This window comes from Clarias gariepinus, chromosome 4 (genome assembly GCF_024256425.1).
Source record: "Clarias gariepinus isolate MV-2021 ecotype Netherlands chromosome 4, CGAR_prim_01v2, whole genome shotgun sequence".
NCBI lineage: Eukaryota > Metazoa > Chordata > Actinopteri > Siluriformes > Clariidae > Clarias > Clarias gariepinus.
This window is the reverse complement of record NC_071103.1, coordinates 38,009,373-38,023,661: the sequence shown is the minus strand read 5'-3', so window position 1 is coordinate 38,023,661 and position 14,289 is coordinate 38,009,373. Positions and strand designations below refer to the sequence as shown.

The window sequence follows — 14,289 nt, the reverse complement described above, 5'->3', positions numbered from 1 at the left end:
GAAAATAGTTAAATCAAAAATAGAATTTGCAATTGAAACAAAAATTATAATAAAATAAAAATTAAGTCATAAAATAGAATAGAATTAACACAGAAATTCACACCGCGGAAGAACATAATTAACAAAATTGAAATGTAAACTGTGACGTATAAAAAGTGTAAAAATATGAACGTATTTAAATGTGAATAAATTTGTGCAGCAGTAGGTATGATTTAAAACAAGGAGAATGAAATGATATAAGGTGTGTGTGTGTGTGTGTGTGCATGGACTAAAGTGTGCAAACAGGAAACGTGCAATGTGTAAGAAATGTGCTACATCATGATTCTTTTGTGTAGGAATAAAGGGTGTGTGTGTGAGTGTGTGTGAGAAAAAGCCAATCTGATCAGCTTAGCTCTTTGTGGTCTTGTCTCCGAGGGCCTGGACGTCCTGCAGACAGAAGCTGCAGGGTGTATGTGTGTGTGTGTGTGTGTGTGTGTGTTGCGTCGTCAGCAGTAATGCTGCGGCAGTGGCGGCGGTGATGATGATGTTTGTGAGCGGTTGCCGTGTTACTGGAGGACCACAAAGAGCTCACAGAGATCAGATACAGTATGCAGTAGTAGTGTATGGCATTGCTCATCAGCACAGTTGCATGCGATGAAATCAGAATTTTAATAAATAAATAAGCCACAAAAATCTTTCAAAGCGAAGCTGATGAGTTTGTGATGAACAACCTGTTGCAGGACGTTTCAGCCCTCAGCTTGATCACTGATGTTAGGACTAGCATCATCTACTGACGGCATTTATCCAAAATAATCCAAATGCTCTCGACATAATTGAATTAAGAGGCGTGTCTAAAGGTTTGACTGGTATCGTACATGTAGAACAGTTTCAGGTTCCACGCATTAGTAAAGCAAAAGCATGTGTGTGTGACGTGCAGCACTCTGAAAAGTGTTTTGTTTCAAGAAAGTGTACTACAGAGTACTGGTATCGGTACTCGTTATACACCAGTACAGTAACTCCCCTATATACAAACGAATTCCGTTCCGAGAGTTTGTTCGTAAGTCAGATTTGTTCTCAAGTCCAACAAACATTTTCCAGGTACTAGGATACTAACACAATCAGCTATACACAGTATAAAACTAACATGTCCCATGATCTTGTCCTCATTCTTGAGAATCGTCCCGATTGTATGGTTGAACGAAATCATCTCTCTGCTATTTTTGCACATTTTTTCTCCATCCTTACCGCTGGCCTCTTCTTAGCATTACCAACTTCATCACCGCGGCTTTTACACTCGTTACCCTACATCCTGGGATGCACCCTGCACCCAAGTGCATTTGCAAAACCCATTAAAAACTATGGTGAAAAGAAGAGGAGAAGGTAATTTAGAGTTACTAGCTTCGGAAATCACTAATTAACAAACAAAGAGCAGAAGTAGCAGATGTACATCTCAATATCAACTGTTCATTGTGTGTGTTTTGGATAAACGGCTTTAGTATTGTTTTACAAAGAAGAAAGAGGGAGAAATATTGGTAAAGACTATGGAATTAGATGATTTGTCCAAACTTATGACTGTGACCTAACTTCCGCCACTGAAGAGACGCGAAGGCATGTTTGTATCTTCCAAAGTTTGTAACTTGAATGTTCGTATGTAGACGACTTGTAGGGAAGCTTAAAAATAAAAAGTTGCTTTAGTTAGGGGTGCACAAACTTTTTGTACCTAAAACTGGTTCGAAGCGTCAGTAGTGTTTTAACCCCACTTACCGTTTATTCCTTTAAACTCGCACTCGTTTGTGTTTTTTTCATCCCTCCATCACTTCCGGTTCTGCCTGTGTGTCAGCATCATGAACTTTTATTCCAGCATTTAGTTTTGTCTTGATAAATGGCCCCTAAGATGAGATCGGAAGTGTGTGTGTGTGTGTGTGTGTGTGTGGTGATGTATTACAGACACGCCATATTCATAAGCTGCAGAAGGTTATCTAGAGCGTAATTATATCACACAGAGACGTTGACGTATAGCACGTAAGCGTCCGTTTGATAAACGCGTAGCGTGTGACATTATGTTTTGGCGCCCCTCTGACCCTGCTCTATGTGGAACAGTGCTCATTTAGAGAGCCGCTTGGTGCGCATCAGTCGGGAGTAAAAACGGAATGTTTAAGCCCGGCGGTGTTGGTGGACTCGGGTTCGTCATCGCGGTTTGTTTTTTTCCGTGCGCAACTTCACGTTCTGAGGTCGCGCTGTGTTGCGTTAAGTATTCGAGATGTCTTGAATAGCGAGCTTTAGTAGCGAAGGTGACTTTTTTTCCGTAAAATCTTTAAAGCTTCATAATAAATTAAGTTTGAATGATGATGTAAATTTATGGGGAAGTGAAACTGGAAGTGGTCATGTTCGTGTGATTTGGGGAGAGCGATAACAGCAATTTATGTTACCCTTTATAACGTGACGCGTGTCTTCGTTTGATAATTTTGTCCTATTATCTAAATCTAAGAAAATACAGGCACAGGCGGTTGTTGTGATCGTATCTTAGAGCTTGTGGAGAATTTAATTAGTTTAGCTAGCTGGAGACACACCCAGGATTTAACAAACTGACGTAGCTCAACTCGCATAATCTAAATAAAGAAACTAGCCAGCTAGCATGAGGTAGCGGAGTCGGGACAGCTGAACCGCGCGTCAGTATTGAATTGAATCTTTTGGTTTTGCTGCTGTGAGTATTGTGAGCCTTTTATTGGTGGAGTGAAAATGGATGTGTGTGTGTGTGTACTGTATGTACGTATAGATGTGTATTTGCGAAAACACATAGTGTGTGTGTGTGTGTCTCTCTCCATGTCTTTTCACTCACATTAACCTTAATGAGGGGGCAAAGTGGGGAGCCTTTTTATGTTAAGTGTGTGTGTGTGTGTGTGTGTGTGTGTGTGTGTGTGTGTGTGTTTGCGTATTTTCTGCTGATCTACACCTTAATAGGAAGGAAGTAGAGTGCTGATCTATTTTAGATCTGAACCAAGCCACAGATAAGGTGTGTGTGTGTGTGTGTGTGTGTGTGCCTGTGTTTTCCACCTCCACTGATATAAACCCTAATGAGCAGGAAGTGGGCGTCCGAGGCGTGTGTGTGAGTGAGAGTGTGTATGTAGATGCTCAGTGATGGAGGTGAGAGGATACAGTAGCCTTTCATGGGGAGGAAGAGTCGCCTCGTTCAGTCCGGGGCTCTTTTTAAATGTTAATTCCTGCTTTCCGCTTCTCTCTCTCTCCTTCTCCCCCCTCTCTCTCCCTCTTTCTCTCTCCTTCTCTCTCCCTCTTTCTCTCTCTCTCTCTCCCTCCCTCTCTCCGTATCCGGTGGTGCTCATCCCCCCTCTGAACAGCCAGTCGTTGTGTGGGGGCCAAAGCGTGATGGCTCTTCATCGTGCCACGTCTGTTCCTGTCTCCATAATGTGCCCCTGGTACACCACTGCACCCTCCCCCCCCCTTCTCCTCCCCCACCGTCCACTGAGGTCATGAAGCCCCGTATATACACTACACGCAGAATTGGGGTTCAGCTCCCTGCACTCGTCTCACCGGTTCACGTTTGCGTTCACACACATGATGTGACGAAGTACTGGAACCGACCCAGGAGACATGAAGTCAGATTAGGATCTGATGTACCGCAGGGTTCACATCGTGTCATTAGACACGAGCAGAGTGCACACACACACACACACACACACACACACACACACACACACACACACACACACACAGAGCTTAGTAATTGACATGTTGTTTAAAAAGCATTCGAGGATGCGATGTAAAAAAAAAAACAAAAAAATGTGAAATAGAGCCGTGCAATGAAATTGATTATGGAAATTAAATTAAACTTTTGTTGATCTGTTTGATTATTTGATTCAGAATCTATTCACACTTGTTTTTATTTTATTTTTTGCTCATTATTAACGACTGTTAAATTATCCAAAATTGCGAAAATACTCTGATTTTGCGGATATATGTCTTCTTCTTTTTGAGTTTATGCTCTGTTGGTGTGATACTGCCACCTACTGGACTGGAGAGTGGAGCTGCAGATTGGCGGGAGTTAATGCTAATCGATTTGTACGAGACATGACATGACGTTTAAACACAATTTACTCAGCATTTCAGTGTTTATTAGATACTTCAATACTTTTGAACCTGTAAGAAGCGTAGCCGCTTGAGACGGATGGGACGATACCCTGCATTAGCGCTACGGAATCGGATCAGAATCGATAACGATCGTCAATCGAGTCATCATGTTTCCAGTGAAGCGAGACATGCTGTTGACCTTGTGTGCTTTTGTCTTCCTCTCCCTCCCCAGGATCAGCTCTCCAGACAGCGGACTGCACTCGTCCTCGGCCCCGGGCAGCACCGACCCGTTCAGCGACGAGCCCGTCCACAAGCTCTGGGACGAACTGGGCCAGCTGGGCCTCCCACACGACATCAACGTGCAGTCCTTATTCGACCCCACTGGTACGAGCAGAACACGAGCAGAACAACCAGAGAGTGAGGGGATGTGCTCAGTCCAGATGTTATAGACATCTGGTGGTGTTTGAGTGAGGGACTTTGATGGACGTGAGCACACGCTGGCGATACACCGTGCTCTTCTTTTGTTTAGTGTTTCCCGGGTTTGGCACCAGTATGGGTGTGTGTTGACATTACAGAAACCTTTTTTTTTTCCAGTGTGAGTACAGTGTGGTTAAAGATGCACAATCAGATACACTTAAGATTTTTTATTATTAATTTATTGATTTAAAAGAGTTTTTAAGCTTTCTTTTAAGGGTTCTAATTTTTTTTTTTATTAGAATAAACCTAATAATCCACAAATTTTAATTATTTATTAAATTACCATCTTTCAAACCCCACCTTTAACAAGGGTGCCAATAATTGTCGAATCGGCCACTGAGTGCTTATTAAGTGACATCATCATTAGTTCATTACTGTGAGTTTGATGTTGTACAGTGAGGGGGAATGAGTGCCTCTAGGATCTTGTTTTTATGTTAATATATATATTTAATTATAATATAGTTGCTTGTGTTACTTAGTTAGTTACTTAGTTAGTTAGTTAGTTACTTAGTGAGTAGTTTTGTGTGTAACTGCTGCTTTTAGGTCCACCTGCACTGATAACTGTATTGACATAATGCATCTATGTAGGTATATACAAGGCGTGTTCAAGTCAAACCGGGACTTCAGATTTTGCAGAATAACAGAACACACAGAGTCCTGGGAGTTCAAAACTTCCTTTATTTCTCTATATAATCCCCTGATAGACTAATACACTCATCCCAGTGTATCACGAGCTCAGACCCCATCAAGGTAAAAGGTTTAATCAGTGAATCAGCGTATGTCTGGTTCACGTCTAAAACGCCGGCCTCCCAGGAACTCCTTTAATGACCCAAGCACATGTGAAAATGGCTGGAGTGAGGTCAGGACTGTACGAGAGGGGTGCGGCAATAACTGCCAGCCGTATTCCTAGAAAGCAGTGTGTGTATGTGTGTGTGCGCGTGTTCAATCCTGCCAAAGGTTTATAGCAGTTTTGTAAAGAAAAAAACAAAAAAACATGGTTGTTTTGAATCCGAGTGAGTCACCGTAATGAGTCAGTAAATTAGTGATCATTAAACTGATTATACTCTATAAATTGTCGGAGAGGATGGTGAGATTTGTTGTGTTTATGGTTTATAAAACGATTCCTGTGCAATAGCAGTAACAACAGCCAGCCAGAAACACGCTAATGTTCTTAATTAGGAACATCACTAATCATTACTCATGACAGTAAACAGCTGAGCGGAGTGACCGGTCTGGTTATTCATTCTGTGTGTGTGTGTGTGTGTGTGTGTTGTGTTACAGGGCAGTGCTGTGCTCACCTGCGGTGTGCGGCGTGGTCAGAGGGGGTGTGGCGCGGTGAAGGAGGCCAGGCTCAGCTCTACGTGGACAAAGCCATTGACTCAGGGAGCACAGAGGTCAGCACGCTCATTAATTATTAATTATTACCCCTCCTGCACCTGAATGCTCAGTCTCTACTCCCCACACACACACACACACACACACACACACAGCAGATGCCCCTCCTCTGACTCCTCCCTCTTCAGCGCCGTTTGTTTTGCAGCCACTCAGGCGTAACAGTGACGTCTAAGGAATTTTATAATTGATTGATTTTATTGTAATATGAAGTGGGAGGAGCCAGGGTGTCTGGAGAGTAAGAGGCGGGGCTTGTCTGTTTAGCGTGGGTCGAAGATTCTCACGGGTCATCGAATTACATTACAGCATTTGGCAGACGCCCCTATCCAGAGCAATTTACATTATTGTATTTTATCTCATTATACATCTGAGCACTTGAGGGTTTAAGGGCCTCGCCCAAGGGCCCAACAGGGTTTGAACCTGGGACGACCCCTGACCCGCTCATGAGATGTAAAAGAGAAGCAGTGAGGCACGGAAAGAGAAAACGAGATGTGGAGAGAGAAAATGAGACCCAGGGGGGAAAAAAAAGACGTGGTGAGAGAAACTGAGACGCAGAGAGAGAAACCGAGACAAGAAAACAAGATGCGGCGAGAGAGACAGGATGAGAGAGAAGACGAGACATGGAGAGAGAAAATGAGATGTGATAAAAGAAAGAAAACAAGATGTGAAAAGAGAAACCAGACAGACAGAAAGAGAAGAGAAGATGGAGAGTGATAAAGTGAGATGTGGAAGAAGAGAAATGAGATGTGGAGAGAGAAAACGAGATCGATTTGGAGAGGAAAACGAGACCTCTGACCAGTAATGATGTCGTGAGGCGTCTTTCTTTCCTGCAGCTTCGCTCAGCTTCTCTAAAAGCCAGAGGCTCGTGAAGAGCAGAAGCTTTGCAGGAAGATCTCCGGATTTAGTAGCGTCTCGACGCACCGCTTCAGTGAGACGCTGGAGAAGTTCATTTGCAGAGGCGTTAAACGTGAAGCATCTTCGTGTAGCTTTTACCAACAAACAGTTCTTATCTCTCTCTCAGGATTAACATGATGTTTCTTTAGCTTAGAGAGAAGTGCTTAGGTGTGTGTGTGTGTGTGTGTGTACCGCTTCAAGAAATCAGCGTGATGCACTCGAAACATCACGAGCAGCACTGAGATTGCAGGAACGTGAAGAACGCGCAGGAACGTTGTTACATCTGCTTGAGATCTTTACGTGAGATTTAGGATTACTCTCAGCGCTGCGTTATAACTTATACGCTACACCTCGTCATGCATGCTTAGATAAACAGCAGGACAGGCCACGCCCACTGGACATGCACGCCAGGCGGCCATCGTCCCTGAAGACACGCGGGCAGAGCCGTTCCTGATTAAGCATTCCGAGCCAATCGTGAGCGAGCTTATTACCGGCGGTGGCGCGGGGGCGTCCGCGGGTCTCCCGCTCTTTAAAATATTCCCCAATTAGGAGCGGATCAGTCCTCCGCCGCCGCCGCTACGCTCTCACGTGTGAAGCTGAGGCTAATTAACACCACGTGATGAGGCAAACACGGACACAGGGGAAGAACGGGTCTGTCTGCCGGGGGGAAAAGGGGGGGCGGGGGGGGGGGGGGGGGAGCACATGGGCACATTAGGGGTAATTAATTGTTTTTATTCCAAATCATTTTCCTCACCTCTGGGACCTGATAACATTTTAGCGTGTGTGTGTGTGTGTGTGTGTGAGAGAGAGAGAGAGAGAGAAAGCGCACATAGTGGATACGGTCTTCCTTTTAAGTGAAGTATGGCAGTAATTTATGATTATTATTATTATTATTATTATTATTATTATTTTGGTGACTGTTAAATTAATACAACGTGATGAAGAAAGTAACTATTAAGCAATAATACACATTTTACCTGTGTGTGTGTGTGTTGAGAGTTTTATTGCACGGCTCAATCTGCAGATTTGTCCTCATTCCTGGAGCTGAACCTGGAGAAATCATAAAGAGTGAAACATCCGGTGTCGGTCGGAAGCCACTGGAGTTGTGCGGAGAGATTCACAGAGCGTTTATTAAATTATTGCTGTAACATCCATGCTGAGAGAATGAGACGTGCAGAAAGAAAATGAGACCGAAAAAGCAAACAAGATATTTATTTATTTAATTAATTAATTTATTTATTTATTTATTTATGTTTCCTTAGTTTTACCAGGGTAGTCACATTGAGACTTTTACAAGTGCGTCCTGGCCAAGAGAAGGCGGTACATAACTGATAATATACAGTAAAACAGCAAAACTACAGAACACACAACATACTGTAACCACCAGCGACATATAAAGTAATAAAATAACACAATAGACAACAGATACCAAAAAAACGTATCTAAACACACAATCAAAATACAAAACAATCACAAAAATGGACTTAAACTAAAAAAATAACAACATATACAATAGATATTAAAATACAAAAATAGACAAATTATAAAAAATAACCTAAAAACACTCACATTGATAATTTAAAATATCAGCAACATGTAGCTTAAAATCAAAAAGTGAAACAAACATGTTAAGTTTTAACATGTTAAGTTTAAGTTTTGGAAATGAAAAGAGAAATGAGACAGATTGAGAAAAAAATAAGATGCAGAGAAGACGATATGCAGAGTAAGACACTGAGATGTAAAAGGAAAGGGATGAGGCATGGAGTGAGAAAACAAGGGGATTAAAATAGAAAATGAGACATGGAGAGAAAAAAACGAGACAGAAAAAGGAAATAGGATGTGGTTAGAGAAACTAGATTTGTCGAGAAAATGAAATACAGAGAGAGATGCGGAGAAAGAGAGAGAGATAGACGCAGGATGAAAGAGTCAAGACAAGACATGGAGAGAGAAAATGAGATGGTTCAGTAAGAAGACAAGACAGAAAAAGAAAAGATGTGAAAAAAATAGAGAAAATGAGACAAAGAAAACAAGATGCAGAGTGAGGAAATTAGATGTGGAGGGAAAAATGAGGCATTGAGAAAGAAAACGAGATGTGGAGAGAGAAAACGAGACTTGAAGTGAGAATATGGGATGTGCAGAAAGAAGACGAGACGGGAAAAGGAAAACAAGACAGATAGAAAGAGAGAAAATGAGACAGAAAACGAGATGTGGAAGGAAAAAATGAAGATAAAGAAACGGGATGTGGAGTGAAAAAACAAGACAGATTGAAAGAGAAAATAAGATGTGGAGAGAAAATGAGAGAAAAAAAAGAAATGTGTTTGGAGAAACGAGATTTGGCATAAAAACAAGATGCAGAGAAAGAAAACGAGACAAAAACAAATCGACAAAGAAAATGGCATGTGCAGAAAGAGGAATGAGACGAAGAGATGGAGAGAAACAAGATACGAGACATAACGATAGAAAACGACAGATCCCAAAAAAGTAGGAGAGAGAAAATAACTCAAATACGAGAAGAAAATGAGACATTAGGAGCAACTCTTGTTATGACGGAGTCGCGTCTCGTGTATGTGGTTAACAGTGTTGGTGGATGTTACTTCTTAAAGTAACTAATTACGTTACAAAACTACTTTAAAAAGTAATCAGTTACATTACAGCGTTACCTTCTGATAAAAGTAACGAGTAGTTAGTTCGAGTACTTTTCCTTTGCAGAAAATGAAAACTCCTTTGTGATTCCTCATGCATGTTGTTTTAGTTAAGACCCTTATAATTATTCTACCGTCATCACTCGGTAAAGTTTGGCCCGTAATCTGTTAACTACTAATACTAGCGGATTCGCGCGGTGGCCATAAGTACGGTTCATCATGATTCACCGCGAGGTTTGGCGCTGTGGTTAGGTTTCCATCTTTCCGCGCGTCGGTCCTCGCATGGTCAAACCGCACAGGTGAGATAGGGGTAGTTAGCTAGTAACTTTGTAACGCGCTACGCCCAACACTGGTGGTTAATCTAAACACGTGATTGACACGTTATAGCACTGGTTTGTTTGGAATTTGTATATAGTGGAAGCATGTGTTTAGCTCCTTGTGTGTGTGTGTGTGTGTGTGCGTGTGCGTGTGGAGACAGTAGAGACAGTCCGGCTGAGACGGATGCTGCTCTGTAAAGGTTGTCTCTGGCAGTGAGGCTCAGTGAGGTGTGAAATGGAAAAGGTCACGGAGCGCAGGATGAGCTTCACCTCCCAGAGCTCAGCGCCACCTCATGTTCCTCTAATTGCGTTTGTGCCCCTAATCTGCTAAACTATTGGCACCTTGCTCATTTAGCTTTCAGACCAAATGTCAGCCGTAGTCTGTGTGTGTGTGTGTGCGCGTTGCACTCGCTCTTAACAGGTTTTGTAAGATCAGCACTATCTCACCCCACCTGTTTTGATTTTGTCCTGCTTTCTCCCGCCCCTGTTTCTCCAAAGCTTGTCTCTCTGTCTCGTTCTGTCCATCTGTCTTTTAGTCCCGTTTGCTTTATCTCACTTTTTTCTTCTCACATTCCTGTTTGTTAGTTAGTTAGTTTTTTTTTGTCCATCATGATATCTTTTTCATTCTATTTCTGTCTCTGTCTGTATCTCTTTTATCCTCTGTCTCATTGTCTCTGTCAGGTCTGTGAGTGTCTTTCTTTTTTTTGTTACTTTTCTGCTGTGCCTCATTTTCTCTCAGTCATCCTTTTTTCTCTGTATCTTGTTTTATGTCTCTGTTATTCGTGTTCTCTGTCCCCTTGTCTTGTTTTTTTTGTCTCATTTTCTGACTTTTCATATTGTCATGTTTCTCTCCTCACTCTCTATATTGCTCATTTTCTCTGTGTCTTTTCTCTATGTCTCGTGTTCTTTCATTGTGTCATGTTCTTTCTGTCTCGCTTTTCCTTTTTTTATTCTGCCTCATTTTTCTCTGCTCAAGTTTTTCTCTGCATTTCTTTTTCTTCATGTCTCATTTTCTTTCTCTGCCTCTTGTTCTCTCTGTCTTGCTCTCAAATTTTTTTGTCTCATTTCCTCTTCCATACTGTCTCATTTTCTCCGTGTCTCGCTTCCTCTGTCTTGTTTTCTGTCCTGCTTTCTCTTTTTATTGTTTAATTTTCTGTCTTTCTGCATCTCATTATCTCTGTTTTGTCCTATCTTATTATTGTCTCTCTTGGCATCTTACTTTGCGTCTTACTGTCTTTCTCTCATTTCCTCTTATATGCAGTCTCATTTCTTCTTTTTGCGTCTCTCTCTCTCTCCCTCTCTCTCTCTTTCTTTGTGTCCCACTATCTCTTTCTTAGTTTTTCTCTCTGTCTCATCTCTTTTTGTCTTGTTTTTCTCCCCATTTCATTTTTCTTTCTGGCACTTCTGTCTTCTAGTCTTGTTTTTTTTTCAGCTTGTTTTTTTTCTCTGTCTCAATTTCTCTTTTTGTGTCTTGTCTTCTCTCTTTATATCAGCCTAAACACAGACAATGGGCAGTGTCCCAGTTCCTTAATCGCCGGTCCACAAAACACTGGTGAAACAGAAACCCATCACCAGTTGCCATAGTAACCTTCGGCATCCCTCATGCGGCTTGGTGTTAAATGCTCGGCCACTTGCTAACTTGTTGCTAGTTAGCGGGTGGTGAGGAAGGAGCCGCGCGGCGTGGGCCGTAGCCTTGACCAGACTGCAGCATGAAATCGCTTCCTCATTATTTCTTTTTTTTTTCCCTCCTGTATCTCAGCCAGACTAAGAGCGTCCTCTGTATTTATCCCGTCCCCGCGCGCTGCCGGCTCCGTTCTGCCTCACCGACGTCCGTGTTTCTCTGTAACGCTCCAGGACGTCTCCGGGAGCAGAGTGGAGGTGGACGGGTAGTCCTTCCGCGCTGCCGCTCTCTGCCTTATCAGACACCAAAAGAGGGAGGGGTTCTGGCGTTCATCAACGCCGCCTTCGTCATCTGTTCACACCAGCAGGCAACACGGCACCGATCAGCCCTCGGGTTATCTTCTGTTGCCATGGAGCAAACGCTAAGATTAGCACTTGTGGGCGTGGCCTGTTCGCTATTTTTAAAAATAAATTGAGATAAGAAGCGGGATTAGTCTGAACGTCTGCGGCGTCCTAGACAACTTGTATACATCATGTGACTGATGTTGGGCGCATTATTAACACATTTTATGACCCCATCCTTATAATTATTTATTTATGTGTTTAAAATAAAATTTTTTTATTTATATTGTGTTTATATATATATATTTTTAATGGAATTTATAAAAAAATAAAATAAAAAAAATATTGATGTTAAATAAATATTTAACAGATAGTTTTTAAAAATTGTCAGAAGTATATCATATTATTATTTTTTACTTTTTATTGCCAAAAAAAACCTACCTAAATGAATAATAATAATAATAAAAAATAAATAAATAAAAAAAAACTTTAAACAGTTATGTTAACTTTAAAAAATCTGTTTAAGTTAATAAATATTACAGAAATATGTACAGAAATATATTATATTCTCCCCCCCCATTTTTTTTATTGCAGAAAAGCTACAAAAATACTATATAATAACTAAATAAATAAACAAAAAAACAAGGAGTAATTATAATAATAATTCTCATTATAAGTTGTAGTAGTTTAGCAGTAGTATTAGTATTATTATTGTTTTATTATTGTTTTTCAGGCAATAATAATAATAATAATGAATAATAATCATTGTAATTAATTTTTAATAAATTTTTCTATTTGTCATTTAACACTGTTGTCATTGGGACATTGATAGCGCGTCTTGTGAAGTGTGTATTATATTATTATAGAAATGTCTTTAGTAATCGAGATGTAGCTAATTAATCAATTACACAAATTAATGAATTAATTAAATAACTAACTCTGTAGTAAAACACGGAAAACAGCGAGACCTCGGCCCGTTCTTGCACGCAGCCGCTCTTCCGCACGAAAGATTCGCCAGACATCAGACCACCGGCCGCGTCGCATCAGTCCGAGGAATTTATTCGAGTAATTTTTGGAAAAAATAAAGTAAATCTCCGAATGCACATCACTTGCGGTCGTAAAACCTTAATAGGGAATAAACTTTGCAGCTTGACGACATGAACTCGGGGTTGCGTCCCCTCGGCTCAATCCTCCAGACCTTCACTCTGGTTTTCATCACCGGCTCAGCGAGCCTGGAAAACCGGGGCTGGAATTACCCCCCGGGGGGTTTCCTCATTTGTACCGCTCCTCCCCGGGGGCCGGACAGGGCCAGGTTTAGGGCAGACGTCTTAATTTAGAGAGATGGCTCGTTCTGTACTTGGAGCGGGACCGCCTTCTCCGCGCTCCTGGAGCGTTTGATTTATCGATGGTACGAGCACACAGATGGGAACGAGGGACTAAGTTTTCCTCCTTCCTCTCTCCGCTGCCTGCTAGAGCCATCAGGAGCCGTTGCAGCCTCGGCTCTCCGACCGCCATGTGCCGTAAATAACTTTCCCCTACTTACAGAATTTATAAGCACATTGGTGAATTTGTGTGTCAATCACCGCTAATGGTTTCGCAGTCAGTCATCAGAAATTTAATCACACACACACACTCAGCAGGGAGAGCAGAACGTTTCTGCATCGTAGGCAGCTCTGCTGCAGGGTCTAGTAAATAAAAGCTTTCAGGGTTCACGCTGACGTTTCGAGGCTAGAGAGCGTGGCAGAGAGCCGCCGTCGGCCCCAGAGGACTCGCCGCGTGGGCGATAATTACTTGATGTTCGGTGTTAAAAGCTAGAGTGTGTTTACTCTGAAGCCGAATCTAAAATCATTTGGCTTACTGGCTTTAGAGGAGCCATAAAAATGCAAGCCAGAACAAATAGATTACGAACAACGCACGAAAAGAGAGAAAAGCGGTGGGGAAGATGGTGATGATGATGATGATGATGGTCACTAAAGATTCCTATTCAGTGTCGGATAGCTGGTCACTTGGCGTGGTGTGTGTGTGTGCGCGTGTGTGATGTGCTGTACTGAAGCGAGACTTTTAATATTTAAACGAAACAATTCTCCTTTTGTTTTTTGTTTTCTGAATCACATTTTTTGTACATTTAGTTCATTGTAGTGTTTAATCATGTAGCAGCTTGGGAGATTTTGGACTCGAAGAGCCGAACTTGAACAGGATTTTGGGTTTAAGTAGACCTTTGGGAATTTTGGACCTCAATTTAGTAGAACCTAGGAAATTTGGCCTTGAGTAGAATTTTTGGGAATTTAGCATTTAAGTAGAACTTGAATGTTGGTTTGAGTGGCACTTTGGAAATGATGGGCTTTGGTGTCAATTTTGGACTTTATTAGCAGTTTGGGAATTTTATACTCAGTTTGGACTTTGATATTAATTTTGTACTAACTTTTAGTAGAACGTTTAGAAATTTTGGACTACTGTGTCTAATTTTGGTATCAATTTGTGAATTTTCGACCTAGTTTGAGCAGATTTTCGGACTTTGGAGAATTGCGGACTTGACTTGA

The 14,289-nt window shown here is 41.6% G+C and overlaps 1 protein-coding gene across 6 annotated transcripts in view; it reads left to right on the top strand.

Moving 5' to 3' along the window:
- kmt2ca (lysine (K)-specific methyltransferase 2Ca) overlaps nucleotides 1-14,289 on the top strand; it is a 156,043-nt gene that overhangs the window by 49,818 nt on the left and 91,936 nt on the right. For all 6 annotated transcript variants that reach the window (XM_053494647.1, XM_053494646.1, XM_053494649.1 and 3 more), the window contains exons 6-7: nucleotides 4,298-4,449; nucleotides 5,824-5,936. In XM_053494647.1, coding sequence (XP_053350622.1) covers nucleotides 4,298-4,449; nucleotides 5,824-5,936 — 265 coding nt within the window. The remainder of the gene's footprint in view (nucleotides 1-4,297; nucleotides 4,450-5,823; nucleotides 5,937-14,289) is intronic.